General features: G+C 34.6%; 1 protein-coding gene across 1 annotated transcript; it reads left to right on the top strand.

The window, feature by feature from the left end:
• Window positions 1–251: 251 nt before the first annotated feature.
• Window positions 252–17994, top strand: LOC121243173 (probable receptor-like protein kinase At2g47060). The gene is made up of 10 exons (XM_041141242.1): window positions 252–778; window positions 10756–10892; window positions 11091–11188; window positions 13278–13472; window positions 15167–15585; window positions 15718–15878; window positions 16554–16627; window positions 16736–16883; window positions 17110–17259; window positions 17615–17994. The coding sequence occupies exons 1-10, from the start codon at window positions 607–609 to the stop codon at window positions 17717–17719; spliced, it is 1659 nt and encodes a 552-aa protein (XP_040997176.1). The 5' UTR covers window positions 252–606; the 3' UTR covers window positions 17720–17994.
• Window positions 17995–20144: the final 2150 nt, after the last annotated feature.

Here is a 20144-nt window from a genome sequence, read left to right as displayed (position 1 = left end):
CAAACCATGGGAGAGGAAATCACTTACCCACTAAACCAACAACCTTAATGGTTACTATAGTAACTTCTTGAAAGTTAATTCTAACGTCCTGTCCCCCCCTATTTTACTAGCAAAAAGAAATCTATTTGGAAATCAAATTACGAGGATTTTGGCCTAGAATGTTTGTTATTTTTTAAAATCCAAATTGTTTAATTTAAAAGTAATAAATAAATGGCTTTAAAGAATATTACATGGCATGATACCTTCTAATATGCAAGGGATTGTCGTTGAGTCTTTGGAATTATCTGAGCGTTCCTGTTGAAGCCGGCAACACTCCCGCCACTCTCAGCAACATACTGGAATATCCACAAGCATATCTCCGCTTGGAACTTGGCATCGTTCGAATCGTCTCTCTAACCCAATGCGCTTCATATATTAAGGTTTCCAGCAAATCCCATTGGGTCACAAGTCTCTATCTTTTTACATGTCCTTGACTTCCACTGATAAAAAGCGATCAAGGTTTCCACTCTTTAGTTCGCATACAGATCAACACCCAGATAGGGAAAGGAGTTGTATAGCCTTATTATCCAATACACATTTGTGGGTTCCGCCGGAATAATAATCTCCATGGATAGCCCTTCGTCGCCGTCTAACGTTGTTATCGCATTGGATGCGACTAAGGATCGCAGTCAAACTGAGCTTGAGCACACCATTGAAGGCGTGCGAACGGCGGGTTGCATTCTCCGTGGAGGAGACACGCTTGTCGTGCTCGGAGTCCTCCATAAGGTCCTACACCCCTGTAAGTGTTCGATAAGTTGTGTCTCTGGAATCATAGTTCATTTTTTTTTTCCCTGTTGCTGTGGGCTTCATTGCTATTTTGTTTATTGCTGTGGCTTACATTGTCTCCTGAGAGTAAGTCTTTTTAACAGTTTTAAGTTTTAACTCTCATGTTTTTGCAGATGAGATGCGATGATATGAGTTGAGATTAAAATTAAAATTAAAATAAAATAAAAATAATATATCTTAAAGACACGAAAATTAATTCTAAATTTTTCTAGAGGTCATGCTTTTAAGGCTTAACTTCAAAACAAAATTTCAAAGGAGAAAACTTCCTTTCCCTCACAAAATTTGTGCAATGCTTGATTTTTCTATTTGGGATTAGGTTCATGAGAAATGTCATCATCTTCTGGCATCCCTAGTATTTAGTTTACTCCTCTTTGAGGCTTGAGTTAGTTTCCTTGGTATTCAGACTCAAAATAATATAAAAGCAAAACGCCTCCATTTGTCTTAATTAGAACAACCCTAAGTAGTTTGTTGATAAATCCTTTTGATTTCTATAACGCCTTGCTTCCCTAGGGTTAAGAATAATGTCAGTTTTAGAAATCTTAGGGATTAGTATGCTATTAATCTTGACTTTAAAATCTTTTTCTTAAAAAAGTGTCATGTACAAAAGAACTTATAAAATAAACAAAGTCATTCTTTATTAAAATACTTAAAATAGAAAAGATGCAAAAGCGCTTATTAAAATCAATCAAGTCTAATGTGCTTGAAAAAATAATTTATTAAATTTAAAATCATAAAACTAGATATGTCATAAACTGCCTAGGCATCTGCCTCACCTCTTTGGGCTAAGTCTCGTCCTACAGCTCCATCCTCACACCTCCTTAGGCCAAGCCTCGTCCTATAGCTCTATCCTCATAGAGATCCACACCTGAGATGGTTAAAATATTAAAATATAAAAAAATATGCTTATATCCATTTAACTTACGTCAACTTCTAATGTAAATAACATGCGTGAAATACATTATATGAACATAAAATGCCTTATAACATCAGCTTCCATCCTTAAAACATGCATACTCATAGTTAAGAACATAAATAATGAGAACATAACCTAACCCCTTGTTGACCCCTTTTAGTTAGGGTTAGCAAATCTTAAAGATTATGATTCTATCCATGACCGTGGGTTGGGAATCGATCCACATATAAGGAAGATAACACCAAGTGCACTATCCGCGTGTACATCTAGGCAATGCAATATGTTTCTTAAGCTTATGGTACCATTTTCATGTCATAATATAAGTCGTTATGTATCTTAACAGTCATTTTTTTTTATCATAATCATACATGCATACTTTCTTGTCATATCTTTAATAAAATGTCATGATACATATCTCCTCACATAAAATTATGAAATTTCATAAATATTTTGAAGCATAACTTTTCACATAAAATCATGACTTTTTATAAATATTTTGATGTATGTGCCATGCAACTAACACAAAACTTATAAATAAAATCATGACTTATAAATCTATTATGGTAGTAAAAATCATTTACTAATTCATGACTTGGATATGTAAGAAAAGAGTATTTTCTCGCCTGCTTTGCCCATTTATATATATATATATATATATATATATATATATTAAAAAAAAAAAAGAACACTAACTATAAATAAAGTTTTCCTTTTGGCTTTATTTTGCCTTCAGAATACCACAATGATTAAAGAATTAATGGCTGGATTTAAATTAGAGAAATATTTTTAGCCGTAATTTAATAAAAGTAAATCCATAAACTCACCAGACTTGATGTGGTAATCAATTTGTAGGCTTATTTGTATAAAATCTCTTTGTAGTTGTAGCATTTCTTTGTTCACTAGGACTTAGGAGACCAATTATTTGGTATTCTAGCAAGAGTGGCTCCATCCATAGTTTTCCTTTTGGTTCTTCTTAAAGATAGCATACCTTGAAGACACGAAGATTAATCCTAAATTTTTCTAGAGGTTGTGCTTTTAAGGCTCAAATTCAAAACAAAATTTTGAAGGGGAAAACTTCTTTTCCCACATGAAACTTGTGCAATGATTGATTTTTTCGTATTTGAGATTAGGTTCATGAGAAATGTTATCATCTTCAGACATCCCTAGTATTTAGTTTACTCTACTTTGAGGCTTGAGCTATTTTCCTCCGTATTGAAACTCAAAATAATATGAAAGCAAAACGTCACCATTTGTTTTACAGCAACCCTAAGTAGTTTGTTGATAAATTATTTTGGTTTCTGTAACACCCTGCTTCCCTAAGGTTAAGAATAATGTCAGTTTTAGAAATCTAAAGGACTAATATGCTACTAATCTTGACTTTAAAATCTTCTTCTTAAAAAAGTGTCATGTACAAAAGAACTCATGCAATAAACAAAGTCATTCTTTATTAATATACTTAAAATATAAAAGATGCAGAAGCACTTATTAAAATCAATCAAGTCTTATGTGCTTAACAAAATAATTTATTAAATTGAAAATCGTAAAACGGGGTATGTCATAAACTGCCTAGGCTTCTGCCTCGCCTCTTTGGGTCAAGTCCTGTCCTACAGCTCCATCCTCACGCTTCCTTGGGCCAAATCTTGTTCTATAGCTCCATCCTCATAGAGGTCCTCATTTGAGGTGGTTAAAATATTAAAATATGAAAAAATATGCTTATATCCATATAACTTACGTCAACTTCTAACGTAAATAACATGCATAAAATGCCTTATAACTTCAATTTCCATCCTCAAAACATGCATACTCATAGTTAGGAACAAAAATAACGTAAACATAAACCTAGCCCATAGTTGACCCTTTTAATTTAGGGTTAGTAAATCTTGAAAATTATGATTCTATCCGTGACCGTGGGTTGGGAATCGATTTATACATAAGGAAGATAACACTGATTGCACTATCCGTGTGTACATCCTGGCAATGCAATATGTCCCTTAACCTTATGGTACCGTTTTCATGTCATAACATAAGTCATTACGTATCTTAACAGGCATTTTTTTTTTTTTTTATCATAGTCATACATGCATACTTTTTTGCTATATCTTTAATAAAATGTCGTGATACATCTTTTCTCACATAGAATTATGGCATTTCATAAATATTTTGAAACATAATTTTTCACATAAAATCTTGACTTTTTATAAATATTTTGACACATGTATCATGCAGCTTACTAGAAACTTATAAATAAAATCATGGCATTTATAAATCTATCATGGTAGTAAAAAATCATTCCTAATTCATGACTTGGATATGTAAGAAAAGAGTTTCAATGTAAGGCGTACAAACATACTATTTTTGTAAAAGACATACCGTTTATCGTGAACACGCGTAAGAGTATGATTATGCTGCTTATAAAATATGCATGTAACTTATGTCAATTTGTAATCTAATTAAATAGGTACTTCACAATTAAAACCGAAAATATCTCCTCGTAACCCTACAATCACATCGATTCCATAAAATTATGTCAACCCATGTACATGTCCTACAACTCCAAACTTTCATATATAATTTGCATAGCAAGTGCATGCATTTGTGGATCCAACCAGTGATGCATAGTTTACATTAGTTGGCCCATATGACCAACTCGTATCACAAGTAACCCGTACGTGCATGACTACCATTAGCCCATAATACATGCAATATCCCATGGCATCTATGTGATACTAGGCGACCAACTATGACCATACCTCTACTATTACCGTGGTCTAAAATTTATTTGGTAAGGGAGAGAGTTGTATCGTATGTGAGGGGGAAGTATACGTGTAAGTGAGTTTGGACCGAGAGACATTATGATTGAAGGAGGAGGTTCACGTTTGAGAGGGGGAGAGACGTTGCTGGCTGGGCTCCACAGTGATGGTGCTTCCGTGCTTACAAGTTGTGCATGGGCATGGGCATGGTCTACGCACTCGACGACAACATGATGCACTTGTGGTGAGCTGTCCATGGTGGCAAAACCACAAAAATGAGAGAGAGAGAGAGAGAGAGAGAGAGAGAGAGGTTAACCAAAAGATAGAGAGATATATTTAGTACCTGCCTACCCAAAAAGCTGGTGTCGGGTGGGAAACTACCCACACTTAGACTTTTCTCGCCTGCTTGACCCATTTATATATATATATATATATATATATATATATATATATTAAAAAAACAAAAAGAGAACACTAACTATAAATAAAGTTTTCATTTTGGCCTTATTTTAGTTTTCACAAGTTTAGAATGACACATTGCATAAAGTATTAATGGCTGAATTTAAATTAGAGAAATACTTTTAGCCATAATTTTATAAAAGTAAATTCATAAACTCACCTAACTTGATGTGGTAGTTAGTTTGTAAGTTTACTTGTGTAAAATCTCTTTGTAATTGTAGCATTTCTCTATTAACTAGGACTTAGGAGACCTATTATTTGGTATTTTGGCAAGAGTGGCTCCTTCCATAGTTTTCGTTTCGGTCATTCTTAAAGATAGTGTACCTTGTAGACACAAATATTAATCCTAAATTTTTTTGAAGGTCATGCTTTTAAGGCTCAACTTCAAAACAAAATTTTGAAGAGGAAGGCTTCTTTTCCCTCATAAAATTTGTGCAATGCTTGATTTTCCTATTTGGGATTAGGTTCATTTGAAATGTTATCATCTTTTGGCATCTCTAGTATTTAGTTTATTCCTCTTTGAGGCTTGAGCTAGTTTCCTCCGTATTCGGACTCAAAATAATATGAAAGCAAAACACCACCATTTGTCTTATAGCAACCCTAAGTAGTTTGTTGATAAATCCTTTTGGTTTCTGTAATGCCCTGCTTCCCTAGTATTAAAAATGATGTTAGTTTTAGAAATCTAAGGGACTAGTATGCTACTAATCTTGACTTTAAAATTTTCTTCTTAAAAAAGTATCATGTACAAAAGAACTCATAAAATAAACAAAGTCATTCTTCATTAAAATACTTAAAATATAAAAGATGTGAAAGCGCTTATTAAAATCAATTAAGTCTAATGTGCTTAACAAAATAATTTATTCAATTGAAAATCTTAAAACTGGGCATGTCATAAACTGCCTAGACTTCTACCTCACCTCTTTGGGCCAAGTCTCGTCCTACAGCTCTATCCTCATAGAGGTCCTCACCTAAGGTGGTTAAAATACTAAAATATGAAAAAATATGCTTATATCCATATAACTTACGTCAACTTCTAACATAAATAACATGCATGAAACGCCTTATATGAACATAAAATGCCTTATAACATCAGCTTTCATCCTCAAAACATGCATACTCATAGTTAAGAACATAAATAACGCAACCATAAACCTTACCACTTGTTGACTCGTAAGTTAGGGTTAGCGAATCTTGAAAATTATGATTCTATCCATGACTATTGGTTGGGAATCAATCCATAGATATGGAAGATAACACCGAGCTCATTATTCGCATGTACATCTTGGCAATGCAATATGTCTTGGCAATACAATATGTCCCGTATCCTTATGGTACCATTTTCATGTCATAATATAAGTCATTACGTATCTTAACAGTCATTTTTTTTTTTTATCATAATCATACATTCATATTTTCTTGCCTTATCTTTAATAAAGTGTTGTGATACATGTTTCCTCACATAAAATTATGACATTTCATAAATATTTTGAAGCATAACTCTTCACATAAAATCATGACTTTTATAAATATTTTGACGCATGTGTCATGCAACTAACACGAAACTTATAATAAAGTCATAACATTTATAAACCTATCATGGTAGTAAAAAATCATTTTCTAATTCATGACTTAGATACGTAAGAAAAGAGTTTCAATGTACGGCGTACATACATAATACTTTTATAAAAGACATACCATTTATCGTAAACACGCGTAAAGGTATGATTATGCTACTTACTTATAAAATAGACACGTAATGCTACTTACTTATAAAATAGATACGTAATTTACGTAAATTTCTAATATAACTAAATAGGTACTTCACAATTAATACCCAAAATATCTCCTCATAACCCTACAATCATATCAATTCCATAAAATTAGGTCAACCCATGTACATGTCCTACAACTCCAAACTGTCATATACAATTTGCATGGCATGTGCATGCATTTGTGCATCCAACCAATGATGCATATTTTACATTAATTGACCCATATGACCAACTTGTATCACAAGTAACCTATACGTGCATGAGTACCATTAGCCCATAATACATGCACCATCCCATGGCATTTATGTGATATTAGGTGACCAAGTATGACCATACCTCTACTATTACCATGGTTTAAACTTATTTGGTAAGGGAGAGAGTTGTACCATACTTGAGTGGGAGTATACGTGTAGGTGAGTTTGGACCGATAGACGTCATGATTGGAGGAGGAGGTTCAAGGTTGAGAGGGGGAGAGACGTTGCTGGTTGGGCTCCACCATGATGGTGCTTCCGCGCTTACAGGTTGTGCATGGGCATAGTCTACACGCTCGACAACAACATGGTGCACTGCTGGCGTGCTATCCTGGAAGGCAGGACCATGAAAATGAGAGAGAGAGAGAGAGAGGTTAACCAATAGATAGATATATATTTTTATTATTTGCCAGCCTAAAGGGCAGATGCCGGGTGGGCAACTACCTCCACCTAGACTTTTCTCGCCTGCTTGGCCCATATATATATGTATATATATATTAAAAAAAAGAACCCTCACTATAAATAAAGTAATTTTTCTGTTTCCTCTCATTTTTTTTATTCCTCCCCTTTATTGTTATCACTTCTTCTCATTTTCTTCCCTTTCCTTTCATACCTTAGTGGCCTTATGGTTAAACATTATTTTCTCCTCCTCCTCCTCCTCCTCCTTTTCCACCTCTCAGCTTGGTTTCTCTCTCCTTTGTCGTGGATCATGGCCAAGCCACAATTTACGACTGTAAGATCACGATTTGGCCATGGGACACTACGACTCAAGACCATGGTCGTCGCTACGGACCTCTAAGTTAAAGACCTTTGGCTACGACCGTGGGTCTTGTTGGGTGGTCTCTCAACCTCAAAAGCTAGTTCAATAGGTGAGGTTTTGCCTCACGCTTATAATTAAGCTGACCACCAGTTCCTTCCACAATCAATGTGGGACAACCCCAACAATCTCCCCATTGGACATCGAGTCTTGGGTTGGAACAAAGACAACCTATTTCTCCCTCAGACTGTTGGGCCTGAGACTGTTGGTAAAACTGGGCTTTGATACTAGTGTTGGGTGGTCTTGGGCCTCTCTCAATCTCAAAAGCTAGCTCAAGAGATGAGATTTTCCCTCACACTTATAAACTGACCACTAACTCATTCCACAACTAATGTGGGACAATCTCAACAATCTCTCCCTCACACATCGAACCCTAGGTCAGAGCAGCAACAACCTGTTTTTCCTGCGGAATGTTGGGCTTGAGATTGTTGGTAAACCTGAGCTCTGATATCAGTGTTAGTGGTCTTGAGCCTCTCTTAACCTTAAAAACTAGCTTAAAAGATACGTCTTTCCCTCACACTTATAAACTGATGACCAATAGCCTCTTCCACAACCAATGTGGGACAACCCTAACAGGTCTGTGAGCTTTATGACCCATGGTCGTGGCCATGGCCCGTTGGTTAGTGCACATATCTGAGGATCTGTGCAATTTTTGGATTTGTAACTTTGTTGAGATTTTTTATTGGATTTTTGCAATTTTTCTAATGTGTATGCGAGTTTGTTGGATTTTGTTTTGGTGAAAAATGTGTCGTCAAATGGGGTGACCGGATGTTCATGGCATCAATCCACTTGCTATGTAAGAGGATGCGAAAGATCACCTCGCCTAGGCGAGGACGGGGTGTGGGGGTCGATTTAGTCACCCCGCCCAGGCGGGAATGGGGTGTGGGATGGGTGGCTACTCACCCTATACGGGCAGGCAACAACCCTACTAGTGTACATGAAGATGAGGAGTGCATGGTGTGGCTTACATATAAGGGCATCCTCATTGGATTATGCAAATCCAAAAAACCAAATGAGAAGTTTGGCTAATAGAGTCCAAAAATATGTTGTATTGGATTATGCAAATGCAAAAGAAGATGACTTAGAGCTACAGTAAATTAGTGTTGTGGGTCATATTTGGTTTTCACTGTAGCTAGACCAAATTGAATAAAAAATATAACTCTGAACACTCTCTCTTCCTTTACCGAACTAATTTGTTTTAGAAATGAAATCTTGTGGGCCCCTCTCTCTCTTGGTGAACTAGGGACTACAATATTTTCCCGAACTCATTTGACGATGAAAATTATGTTTGTTATTAGAAAGTTCCTGCAACGTAGAATTTCTTTTTTTTTTTTTGTTATAATTGTGGGTTGATGTAATTTATTGACTTTTAACCTCACCTAGAAATATGTGATATTTACTATTGATGAAAAAGAAAGAAAAACCATCTTTTCCTATAGCTCTTAATTTAGAAAAACAAAATTAAGCGCAAAAATAATTTAGAAAAAGTATTATTATTAAATTAATAATATTTTATTATTATTTTGACTAACAGATAGATAATTTAATGTGAAAATAAATTTTGAGTGGAATAGTCAAATGCAAAATTATATGATACTATGTAAATTTTGCATTTGCATAATAGGATGCTCTAAGCGGGTTTGGGTGTTATGCAGTTGATAATGGGTCCAATCTAAATTTTTGGGCTTACCTATAATTTCATGGGCTAAGTCACTTAACTATCCTAACGGTCCGATTTTACATTCTAAATGAGCTCAGCTCGTCCAATAATACTGTTAGGGCAACTTTTAAATAAATTATTAGGCTTAATACCAATTAAATATAGGTCTACTTGATCTATAATTATTAAGACTAATAAGAAACTCCATAATCCATCATACTAAATTTTGAACCCATGACCTATTTCAAATTATTTGATAAATCTCAATTGAGTTTCTATAAAATATTGATCTATTATTACCATCTAGGATCATCCACTAAATTTAACGGGCCTTAATATATACTTCGGGCCTACAAGCTTAATTAAAATATCTAGACGATCTTGGTAAATAATAGTTCATGGGCTTATCTAATGTAATCCATTAAATCTAATTTAGATCCAATAAAATTATCTTTATTCATCCCTAATATATTGTATAGAGTGTTTCAGTTTCTTATATATATTTCATATCACCAAATTAGGTCAAATTAAGTGGGATCACTTTTTGACTCTATACATGAAATCACTACTTGTTCTAAAATTTTAAACTGATAGGAAGAGGTAGATTTTTATTATTTATTTTATATATTAACATTCTCCTTCACTTGTGGGCCAGATTCCATATTTTACACTTAGAATATTTAATTAAATAGGGTAGAGTGCAGAGTCAAGGTTCGAACTCAAAATCTCTGCTCTGATACCATGTAAAATTATCACTTATCCTAAAAACATAAACTGATAAGAAAATGTAGATTTTTATTATTTATTTTATATCCTAACAAACTCTTCTCTCTTGTAAAAATATCACCAAATTAAGCCACATATGCAGGTCAACTAGTCAGACACCATGGTCGAACTATTCTTCCTACATCTTAATTGGAGATGCTTTCTTCTACAATTTGCTTTTGTTCCACAACGTATCCAAGTTCCTTACTACAAGCTTATGAACGACTTCCGGTTTCTTTTTTTTAAGGAATCTGCTTACCGGTGTTATTGTGAGACTTGTTTATTGAAATGCTTTGATTAAAATGCTACCTTTGTGTCGAACATTTACCAATTAATATATATACAAGTCTAAAATGTACAAATGAATACATATGCATGTATTTTATCTGCTCTTAGTTGGTGGATAAAAGCATACCTAAAACTATTCAAACACGGAATTGAATGGTTAATGTTTGCTTATTTTGTTTTGTCCTCTACTAAGTTACTAACCATATTATAATCTCTTTCTGTCTCTTATTTTTCTTTTTTGGTGTCTTGTCATAGTGGGTTACCAACTCAGAGCATTGCCTGATTCTTTAACTGGAACGAGTAATCGTTCAATGGAGGAAGAAGTTTTAAAGAAAGTTGATTTGTATATAAATATGCTCAAGAGAAGTGCTGGAAAGTGTGACGATCAAGGGGTAATAGAATGCTATAAAATGATTTCTACTATGAATATTGCAAATATTGTACTTTATTACAGTAATTATTTTAGGAATCAGTTTGCTTATTACAGTTGATATATAAACTTTGTCAACTGAAAATGGTCTTTTGAGTAAGCAAATCGTTTCTCTCTGCTTGCTCTTTCCTTCATATTGCTATATTTGTTCTGTGTTCAGGTCCGGATTGAAGTCAAAATTACAGCTGGTTTTCCCATTAAACAGGTTATTTTACAAGAGGTAGCAGCCTGTAAAGCAAGTTGGGTTGTACTTGACAGGTATTCTATTTATCTTATCCATTTAGACCTCATATAACTTTTAGAATCTTTTATAGTTTTTAAATGTTTCTATCCTTGCTTATGTTTTTCTTTCATCCTTCACCCCAATTTGCTGCTCTATTGACTTTTCTTTTTGTTTTTTTTTTTTTTTAAATAGCTGAATTTTTGTTAATTTTATGTGCACTATACCTTCCATAGTGGGTCTTCGTACTACATTTAGATCTCTTTCAAAAAAGGGAATCTGTTTCAAAAGAACCCTTATTTTCTGTAGGATGGAGAAAATTTGGTGTGCTAAGGAAAGGTTTAGATCTCCAGCTTCATTAAATTAATTTGATGTTCTGCAAGTTTATTTGAACCAAGAATTGAAATATCAACATAAGCAAAGAAGAACAAAGAATTTGTGTAGTTTGACACATTTTTTGTGCTTGAAAGAATGCATATTCTAATAAACTAACTCTCTTGGTGGGAGATTTTGTAACAATGATTCATTAAGTAGCTAATCGTTAATCCCGTGTCTAGTAGGATGGTCCTACTGGCTACTTGCCATCGAAAGGTGCATCTGGGTTTGTTTTGGTTTTGTGGTATAAACAAGAGGTGAAGTTGCACGAAGAGTGTGACTGTGTATGGGGAAGTACATAGTTGCTTGCTTGTTTAAGACCATGGATTCCTATGGCCCCTCACTGGAGTATATGTCCCAATTCTTGATATAGAAAGAAGATTATTCTGGGACCGAGTTGGTGGGATTATGTAGTTGGTGGGAGATACCATGGTGTATAGGAGGCTATTTTAATGTCACTCAGTTACCTAATGAAAGATAGGGTGAGTCTAGTCTTACGCCAGCTATGGTGGAGGATATTCCCTTGGTTGGAGGTACATTCACATGATCCAACAATCTAGAAAACCCATCTTGGTCCAAAATTGATAGATTTCTGGTATCTCCCAAATGGGAGGTGCATTTCTTGGACCTAATTCAACAAACACTTCCCCAAATTATGCTCATATCATTTCCCCATTATACTAGCCTGTGGAGGCATCTAAGGGGGTTGAAAATATTTTAAGTTTAAGATTTTTAAAATCGAAGGCTTTGTTGACAAAATTAGACAATGGTGGTTGTCCTATCACTTCCAAGGTACCCCAATTTACGTTATGGCATGAAAACTAAAGTTACTAAAGATAGACTAAGGAATGGAATGAACTAGTCTTTGGGTATGGGGGATATTAGAAGAGCTCTTTTGGAGAAGGTTTAGGGTTTGGAGGGAGAGGAGGTGAGATCTCTTGGAGACAGAAATCAAGGGCCCTATCGTTGAGAGAGAAGGGATAAATTTACAAAATTCCTCCACCAGGTTACTAACTCACATTGGAGGAACAACACAATTGAGATGAAGATGATGGATCGTCTATCTTCCTCGGATCAGTATGCAATCTAGGATCATATTGGATAATACTATGAGCAACTCTCTGAACAGTTTACATGGAGACCCTTGGAGTTATAATTGGAGTCCCTTGAAATCATTACATGGTCCAAGAAGTTCTCTCTCTTAAGTAAATGTGGTATCTAACTCACCAAGATCCCATCTACCAGCATTCTAGAGACGAGGTATTACATTAATGAACCATTAACATCAAAGTCTTTTAATGTTAGGGAATGAGCCAAAAATGGACATCAAGGATGCATGCATGCTAATCTTCTCGGTGAGAAGTCTCTCTCTCTTAATGGAAAAGATTAAAAAGAAAATATTTGTTTTCAATAGTTATCATAGTTGAAGCACCATTTTTTATGCAAGTCCCATTATTTAACACATGATCTAGTTATTGTCCAAGGTATGTTAAATCAAAGTGGATAAAGCTTTTGACAGTCTTTTAGACCTTGAGATCTGGAACTCAATGTAACAAAGTCAAATCCCAACTAATTGGTGCAAGTTATACATAACTAAGTAATTATCATAACTTTCACTCTCTTTTCTTGCATACTTATGTACCCAGCTCATTGATCATATACCTTTGAACATGGTAATTAGTGAACAGCATTAGCCATTTTACTCTTGTTGTAAGTATATTGACTTCAACACTAACTCACCATGCTTAACAGGCACCTTAGACGGGATTTAAGGTTTTACCTTAAACAGATATCTTCCAAGGTTGCATTAATACAAGATAGCTTCAGTGCAGAAATATGGAGACCTCATAGTACTAGTGATACGGATGATATAGAACACAGGCTGTTCTATTCCATGACCAAGGCTGTTACACTATCAAATGCTCCAGGTAGTGAAAACATGGAGCAGTCTGAAATCTCTTGCAGAAGATCCATTATGAACGTGATGCCTTCATCTTCATACAAGTCAAAAGAGCACAAATCCTCACTGCAATATGGGCCTTCCTATAAACTAGAAAATTCAGGTCAGAGAGCTTTCATGTGTGTGCGTGTCCTTTTGGCTTCTGCATGGAAGTGTTTCTCGTGCACACTACTACAAGTCTTCTGCATATGACTTAAAGTTTGATTTATATGGATTAAAAATGTTCCCTGCAGTTGGCACTTACCAATCATAGATGGTTCAATTAGGGAATGTTATAAAAAAAACATTTTTATTTTATTTTATTGTTGCCATCATAGGCTAAGAACCTTGGTAATTCACTTCTGTACTTATGCATTCATTTCATTAAATGTATAAAAAATGATGGGTGGTTTAATCCTCCTTTTCTCTCCACAAAATATCTTTTGAGCCTGTACGAAATTTGATTAATCGATTTCTTTAATGAACGGTGAAAATTTTCAGATCTAACTACCTCATAACATAATGGTGGTGTCAAGACATGGGAAAATTTTTCATCTCACACATTCTTTAGGTATCTGTGTAATATAGAGAGAGGTGCCACTATAGTGATACTACACAACATTAAACACATACATAAGGCCTCCATTATGGTGACCTGAAAACATCTTGCATTGCAACAAATATGTTAATGTAGAAGTAAAGAGAACTTACAAGTATATCTTGGCTTGATGTATATCAAACTGCAGAAAACTATCAAGAAAAATGTGCATATACGTGTCTATAGAGTTAAATGTAAATGTTCTAAGTTTAGTGCTTTCTAAAATAAAAAATCATATAAAGTTCACAATAGGGTGGGAGCAAACACCCTTGCACAAAAGGAAGTCAGAATTACTACCAACTACTGTAGCAAAACTGAAATCATTTGCATCCTAGATAGGGAAGAGAACTCTTAAAATGATAAGGCAATTGTTCCATTCCATTAAGCTAAGAAGTGTACAAGCTGCTTAACTTTATGGTATGCCTAGCTGACTGAATGTATAATCTTGATCTTGTTGCAATAATGGCCCCAAAATCCAGGAATTGCCAGTGTACAATACCAACGCCCATTCAGCCAGTGAACCACAATCTGAGAGTCAGATACAAGCTCAAGATGAAGTAAACAAAGCTAACACAATTTCATACCATCCAGCACTGCCATTGTTTGAGCCCTAGTATTAGATCCCCATCAATAATGAGGAGAGAAGCCAATCAGTTTTAAAATTTATGTTTGATATTAGAATGGCAAATGGTCAGAATAGAATGAATTTTTTGCTAACAAACTGATTTATAGCAGCTATTAAAATCTACACCAGTCAGTTCTAACCAGAACAAGTGCAACAGCTATAGTTGAGCTTGTTTAACTTGAAAAGAATAATTAACCTGCAGCAAAGAAGTTTACCAAACTTTATCAGTATGGAGTTGCTATGGTAACAATATGAGCAATTTTTTTTGTTCACTGGATCATTCCAGTTAGCATTTGCTCACGGATAAGGATGGTATGGTTATGGTCCTGGTTTAGAGTGCTTTAATTTTCCCATTGTTTTAATTCTCATGGAGTAAGAGATGTCAGTCTCATTCTGTTAGGAGCAGTTTCCTTGGTAAAATAATGTATATATTTTTTAATTCCAGGAATACACGTCAAAGAAGAAAGTAGATATACCAGTGCTTCTCAAATTGTCCAAAAGCAACCTAAACAGGTCTTCCAACAACAATCCTTGGAGGCACCTATTCTTTGTGCTCATTGTGGGACAAGGACTGACTTGTATGTCAAGGATTCTATGAGATTTATTTTTTCAGAGATACAGAATGCAACAGATGGTTTTTCAGAGGAGAACTTAATAGGAGAAGGCGGATACGGACGTGTGTATAAGGGTCAACTTAAAGATGGACAGCTCATTGCAGCAAAGGTACGTAAAGAAGCAAGCACACAAGGGTTTGCTGAATTTCATTCTGAGGTATATGTCTTAAATTTTGCACGGCACAAGAACATTGTGATGCTGCTGGGTTACTGTTGCAAGGAAAACCAAAATATTTTGGTGTACGAGTATATCTGCAACAAGTCTCTTGATTGGCACTTGTTCAGTAAGTAACAACTGAACTTACCATCAGTCTCTGTCTTTGCAAGTTCCTTGGCTGAGTCCTTATGGATAAACATTGAATCGGCTTTCTTCTTGTTGGTGTACTTTTTTTCTCTATGGTTGGGTATGTTCATAGATAAAGATGCAACTGTTCTTGAGTGGCACGAAAGAGTTGCTATTGCCATTGGAACTGCGAAAGGATTGCGTTTTCTTCATGAAGAATGCCGTGGAGGTCCTATTATTCATAGGGACATGCGACCAAGCAATATACTACTCACACACGAGTTTGTTCCCATGGTAAATTTATATGCTTTATTCTCTTCTGAGGTTCATTTCCTTTGGGGAAAATTAGATCAATGTTATATGATTACAATCATATCTGCTTTTCATTTAAACAATTGGGTTCACCAAGACTTGGTCATTAGACCCAGTGATATTATTGGAACTTCCCAGAAGAATCTAGTGGGCTCTGGTGCCCTGGTAGATCTGCGCTGAAGATCTTGAGCTTCCTGATCCCAGTGAATAATGTATGGGGATGTTCAATCTTGTGTGCTTAATGCTTCTTTCTTTAATATGGGAACCTAGCTTTCCTGCACAGGAAAATCTCCTCTCTCTCACAAATGGATTTCATCCTTGATAACCTTAGTATGTTTGAAGTGGTTTGAGTCTACTAGCCTTGACCTAAAATTCTACAAAATAGTCTCCTACATTATCATTTTTTTAACTTTTAAAAACATATTTGGCAAAGTCACTCCTACTTCTGCCTTTTCTTGCGTATTGGACCTTGCAGGTTTGTCTTGGGCACTAAAGACTTTTGTCTTGTCTATCGTTATATTGAGTAGATGCTACTTTGTTAGATTCCAAGTAATCATGTCTGAGCCATGCCTGTTGTGTTACATGAATTGTGCCATTCTTTATGTGTTGACTATGAAAGATCATTTTGGTTAGTCAAATGATTGCTTTAACAAACAGCTAGGTGACTTTGGCCTTGCCAAATGGAAAACAAGCGATGATCCTGTATATACACGGATACTTGGAACATTAGGGTAAGGAATTGTGGAAGCTTATCACTACATTGCAGGAGTAAACAAAATGCATTTTTTATTCCTAGTTTTTCTAATAAATAATCAGAAGTTGGCTTTTGGCTCATGTAGATACCTTGCTCCAGAGTATGCAGAGGATGGTATTGTTTCTGTACGAACAGATGTCTATGCATTTGGCATTGTTTTGTTACAACTGATATCAGGACGCAAGGTGATTGATGCAAATGCAGAAGAGCAACAACAATCTTTGCGACAATGGGTATGTTGCTCTTCTTGCAGTGGTCTATCAAAAAATAGAAATTGAATCATCAATGAATGATTACTAGATCTTGTTGTTTACTTTGCAAAAAAAATTAATAGCTCTTGTTAGAAAGAAAGTAAGGAATTTTATTTTGAATCTACTTTGGCACAAAACTATGTGTTATGATATATATCTTCTTTCTTACAATCTGAATAATCATTCATATGTTCTATAACAATTTTAGGCAGAACCATTGATTGAGAGGCTTGCATTACATGAGCTCATTGATCGTCGTCTAGGGGACGTGTATGACACATACGAGTTGTATATCATGGCTAAGACTGCGTACTTATGTGTGCAAAGAAGCTCTGAAATGCGGCCATCCATGGGAGAGGTAATTGGAGCTTGATGCTTTGAGTTTTAATTCATTGGAAAAATGGTTCATGCCCAAGGTTTTTATCGTTGATCAATTTCCTGGACTGTGAATTGTCAAACATATATAGAACTATTTTGATTTCATTCAGAAGTGGCCAAGATATTGAAAAACTTTTAGAGAGACAAAGACAGAAAATAATAGAGTTTGTTAAGTATCAGTTATTGGTACTAGTAAATATTCAAAATGATATGTTGACATTGATGCACGTGAGGGTGCTTGCACTCATCCACATAACTGATGTATTGAACCACAATTCTTGTTTTTCTTTCTCTCCTGTTGCTTCTACATTCTAACTGATGTATTCTTGATGCAGGTTGTACGCCTTCTTGAAGCAGACAATGACCATTTCCACCACTTAACAGAGCAATTTGTACCTCATTATACAAATAAAGAAAGAGGAACTGACAAGTCAATATGAAGAACACACCTTCCACACCATTGATATGGCAAGATTTGATTTGCAAGAGAAGTTTAAAAACTTGCTCTTACAAATTAAATCTTGCCATGTCAGTTGAGTGGAGGGTGTGTCCTCTACATTGTCTTGCAAATATAATTTTTCTTACCATTTTCTATTCACTGGTCACTGTTTTGGTTTCTATAGGTATTGGACAAAGGAGACATCCACTCATGTTTATCTTGATTTACATTTTAAACATAGCAAAGCATGGCTTGACACAAATAGTAAGTTTGTCTGTTTTTATGCCTTATTTTGGAAATAAAGTCCTTTTTATCTAGTTGTTTGATTTGAAATCAGCATTCCCCCCATTATAAAAATCACTTGTGTATATATCTTGGGGGGGCTAAGTTAAGAAAAAATAATTTTGGAAGGCTAAATACTAATTTTTATATAGTCTACTTTATAAAAACATCTTCTAAAACCTAATTTTCATCAAATTTTAAAACTTTTGGGGGGCCCAAGCCTTAAGGTAGTTCCGCCCCTGTATATATCCTTTACTCATCCAACGGATATGTCAATATTGATCTATATAGCACACAATCTAGTCTGCTTTCTATGACTTTCAGTGATTGCATTGTCTGATTAGGGTATCTTCACTCAATTAGATCATGAATGACATTGAAAACATCCCCACTACATGTTATCAATCTTATAATAATGCTTTTCATTATATGCATCAAGACTCTGATATTTGTTTTGTTGAACAGTTCCAGTTCCGATTAGCCATTGTTATCGGCTGGTTACTTTTCAAAAAAGAAAAATCATTCTTGTCTGCTAGTTTATATACTTAATTGCACGAGAAATAGCAACAACAATATGTGTACATTGGGCATCTATTGGTTCCTTGTAAACAGTGTGAATGAGTACAACCATTGGTTATGAACAGGAGAGAAAGTGTTCAGCCTTAGTAGATTAGATATGAGCAAAGAAAATGCTTTGAAAATTATATGGGTAATAAATTATAAACCTAAGTATACTTTTTTTTTCTCGAAACACAGTTAGATGTGATGAGATGAGATGTTTTGTTGAAAGTTGAATAAAATATTATTATAATATTATTTTTTAATATTATTTTTATTTTAAGATTTGAAAAAGTTGAATTGTTTATTATATTTTGTGTAGGAGTTTGCAAAAATTATAATAATTATATGAGATGAGATATTTTGGTTTTGTATAACCAAATCAGCCCTAATGTAACCCTCACGTTTGGCAGAGGAATACAGTTTATAAATAGAGTCAATAAACAGAGTCAGCTATCACTTACCCCTTTCATGGACCATGAATGAAGAAGAAACTAATAAGATATAACCATTTAATAATATTAAAAATGCATAATAACATTCAAGTTATCTCATATTATATAGGTTTTGAAATAGAAGAGGAAAATATACAAAGACCAAAAGAGAGTGCATGAAGAGATGGAAAGTGTTTGTTAAATCATTAGTTGTCTCAAAACCTAAATTGATAGGAAAATATTAATTTAATTATTTATATTATATCTTAATACTTCCCCTTACATGTCCGCTAAACTCCTCTCTCAATAAGTGAGCCCAACTTGTATTATAGTTAATTAAATGAGTTAGAGTGTAGAGTACTACCTAAAATTCAAACTCATCCTAAACGAAACTAAACTAAACTATTTTAAAACATCTAAAGCTCTAGCCCTTTTGTTTAATTTGCGCTTATCCTAGCAATATTTGACCTACTCTTTATTCAGACTAAGAGTGTAAATCGGTTGGTCCGGTCCATGGAGGTGATCAAGCGAAATTTTAGATCCATCATTTTTCCCGGACCGAACATCCTCAGGGATCGGACTGGACCAATAGCTATCAGTTCGGTTCGGCCTAATTATTTTTATATTTTTTCTTCTTTTTTTCAGATTAATTAATAAAAAAATTTATTTAAATTACTAAATTAAAATTAAGTGAATTATTAATGTGGATTAGTTAATTGCATTAATATTAATTTGTAATTACAATTTACATATTTAAAATTTTATATTGTAAATGGTGATAGGTTAGATGAAAGTTACATAATTATTATATAAATAATATATATAAAATATTTTTTTATTTTACTATTCGGTCTGTCTAGGGTAGAAAAACCCTATCTCGAGACCAGACCAAAAACTTTCGATCTCTATTTCATGGACCAAGACCGACCAGTCTTAGTCTCTGTTTGGACCGAACCAATCGATCCGGTCAGTTTCTCCGGTCCAGACCGACCAACTTTGAGCCCTAATTCAGACGCTTAAACGATCAAATCATATCATTCCTTCTGGGCTAAAATCTCTCTAAGTTAATGCATCTCTTTGTTTGTATTACAATATTGAATTTGAGACTTCAAACATTGAGGTAGTGGACTCGGAAAGAACCTCAAATTTGGA

This window comes from Juglans microcarpa x Juglans regia, chromosome 8D (genome assembly GCF_004785595.1).
Source record: "Juglans microcarpa x Juglans regia isolate MS1-56 chromosome 8D, Jm3101_v1.0, whole genome shotgun sequence".
Classification (NCBI taxonomy): domain Eukaryota; kingdom Viridiplantae; phylum Streptophyta; class Magnoliopsida; order Fagales; family Juglandaceae; genus Juglans; species Juglans microcarpa x Juglans regia.
The sequence above is the reverse complement of the archived record's forward strand: the minus strand, read 5'-3'. Positions and strand labels throughout refer to the sequence as shown.

What these genes read in the sequence shown, in the direction of transcription:
- LOC121243173 (XM_041141242.1), top strand. Translation starts at nt 607, where the DNA reads ATGGATAGCCCTTCGTCGCCGTCTAACGTTGTTATCGCATTGGATGCG. An exon ending in GGTAGTGAAAACATGGAGCA is followed by an intron (nt 13,473 to 15,166) that starts GTCTGAAATCTC and finishes TAGATATACCAG; the next exon opens with TGCTTCTCAAATTGTCCAAA. An exon ending in CGGATACTTGGAACATTAGG is followed by an intron (nt 16,628 to 16,735) that starts GTAAGGAATTGT and finishes TGGCTCATGTAG; the next exon opens with ATACCTTGCTCCAGAGTATG.